At 33.3% G+C, this 2,487-nt stretch overlaps 1 protein-coding gene across 1 annotated transcript; it reads left to right on the forward strand.

Annotated features, from left to right (window-relative positions):
- The first annotated feature begins 334 nt into the window (after positions 1–334).
- Positions 335–2,258, forward strand: LOC149030416 (uncharacterized). Its single transcript, XM_089179271.1, has 2 exons — positions 335–799; positions 1,184–2,258. Exon 2 carries the CDS (start codon positions 1,190–1,192, stop codon positions 1,991–1,993), a length of 804 nt encoding a protein of 267 aa, XP_089035397.1. The 5' UTR covers positions 335–799; positions 1,184–1,189; the 3' UTR covers positions 1,994–2,258.
- The last annotated feature ends 229 nt before the right edge of the window (positions 2,259–2,487 follow it).

Consider the following 2,487-nt stretch of genomic DNA (forward strand, 5'->3'; position numbering starts at 1 on the left):
AGGCGTAGACACATGTACAATAATTTCGATACTATACCTGTTTCTAAGTAGGAGCGATAGAGAAGTTAGAAGAATAAAAGAACATGAGAATTCTAATAAAAAGTTATATATATATATATATATAAAAATCTCGTGTCTGACTGTTTTCGTTCCCATACTCCTCCGAAACGGCTTGACCGATTTTGATGAAATTTTTTGTGCTTATCCGGTATCTATGAGAATCGGCCAACATCTGTTTTTCATCCCCCTAAATGTTAGGGGTAGTCCACCCCTAAACTTTTTTTCATTTTTTAGACAAAATATTGTAATTTCTATTTTTTATGATACAACATACGAAAATACATACAATCCTCAATTTTCACCCTTCTACGATCAACCCTTATTTTTTAATAGCCATTTTAGTAATTTAATCATTTTTCCTCTCCGGTCGAAAACTGATCAATCGTCATTTATTTAGTTATTATTATCCCCGCCAGATGTCTATAGGTGTCACTTCTGACCCAGTAAACAGCACGGAGTAGGGATGAGAACGAAGCCGGTCTCCTTTCTTTCTCACTCCCTACACAGTTGTCGGCCATCATTATTGTTTATGCATCAAGTGTAGTAGTAACGTTGACAATTATTATTTTGCTATCTCAGTGTAACTCTTATATTAACTTTTAATCATTCCTATTTTATCAATAATAATTAAATTATCAATTTTGAGTGTATTTTGCACGATTAGTTAATCAAGTGATTTTATAACCTCAAAAGTACTCAACACGTGACACGAGCTTCCAATAACAACGGATTTTGTGTTGTAAGTATACTTTTTTTTATTTATATCGAAAATGTTGTTGATCTTATAAAAATGTAATTTTAATTTAATTTTATTAAAAAAATGTAATTGAACAATTAAGATTTTCATAGTTTCCAAAAAATCAATCATTATGAATCTTTATTTTGAAATGTCAATGGAAATATTGGTTTTATGAAAAAATTATAAGAGACAATGTTTTCATAAAATTTAATTTTTTACTTTTGTTTGAAACATTTTTCCATAAAACTTATATTTTTGTTATAATTTCATAAATTAAAACTAATCATTTCAAAACTGCGGCAAAAATCCTGGCCCTAATTATACTTTTAACATTTTTCATCATTAAATAATTTCATTAATTCTATTTATGTATGTTTTGTACAGTGAGCAATGCCAAGAAAACTCAAAGGGGCTGATTTGAGCCGCAGTACAAGTAAAGCTCGAAAGTTGCGAAATAGCAGATCCGAAAGAACAGAAGAACAAATCCAGCAACAAAATACTGATGCAAGTGTCAGAATGGCGCAATTGCATCAAGAAGAGCCAGAAGATACACGAGCTGAACGCAATGAAGTCAGAAGATTAGAACAACGACAATCACGCCGTTTCACAGTCAATAGACGAAGAACAAATGACCAACAACGACAACAGGTACATCGAGCATTTATATCTGATTCATTCCTGCGTCTAGCATTCCAGTATGAGCCCGATATTGAATATTATGCTCATTCAAAAGTGGTAATTGGTGCTATGGACAAGGAATGTCCGCATTGTCATGCTCTGAAATTCAAAAATGAGCCAGCTGGGATGTGTTGCGCGTCAGGAAAAGTGCAACTACCTGAAATTGAAACACCACCTGAACCATTGAACGGCTTACTTATCGGCACGGATCCAGATTCTAACGTGTTCCTGAAGTCAATTCGAAGATTCAATTCATGCGTTCAAATGACATCGTTCGGAGCAACAGAAATAGTTCGAAATACTAATGCAAATGGTCAACAATTCAATTCTACATTCACAATCAGAGGCCAAGTTTATCATAAAATGGGCTCACTGCTGCCAATGCCAAACGAACCACATAAATTCTTACAAATCTACTTTATGGGCGGCGAGGATTCCGGAAGCGCACTTGCCAATCGCGTGAAGGCACGTTGTGAGTGTGAATTCAGTTTTCGATTAGATTGGCTTTTGCAATGACTATCAACAAATCCCAAGGTCAAACGATATCTGTTTGTGGATTAGATTTGAGAACACCATGTTTTTCACACGGACAATTATACGTGGCATGCTCTCGAGTGGGTAAACCATCCAGTTTGTTTGTGTTAGCTAAAGATGGACTAACAAAAAATATTGCTCACGCTATAGCATTAAGAGATTGATATTGTTTAATAGTGTTACTGTCGTAATTGTTTAATTAATGATATATAATTTTAAGGAATAAATTATAATAACTTAAAAATAATGTTTGCCTTTTGTTATTTTTATATTCCCTCATCGTTCACAGCGCTCCATGCTTATTTCACGCATATACCACATTCTTACATACATACAATATACACATTCTAACATACATACATACTTACAATAAGTAAGCTATTTTTTGTCTACACTAGAAATTACTAGGAAATTATTTATATGGCAAAACAACGTTTGCCGGGTCACCTCAGTATATATATATATATATATATAAT

This window comes from Polistes dominula, unplaced genomic scaffold (assembly GCF_049000335.1).
Source record: "Polistes dominula isolate Pdom_NZ unplaced genomic scaffold, Pdom_raw_medaka contig_653, whole genome shotgun sequence".
NCBI classification, from domain to species: Eukaryota; Metazoa; Arthropoda; class Insecta; order Hymenoptera; family Vespidae; genus Polistes; species Polistes dominula.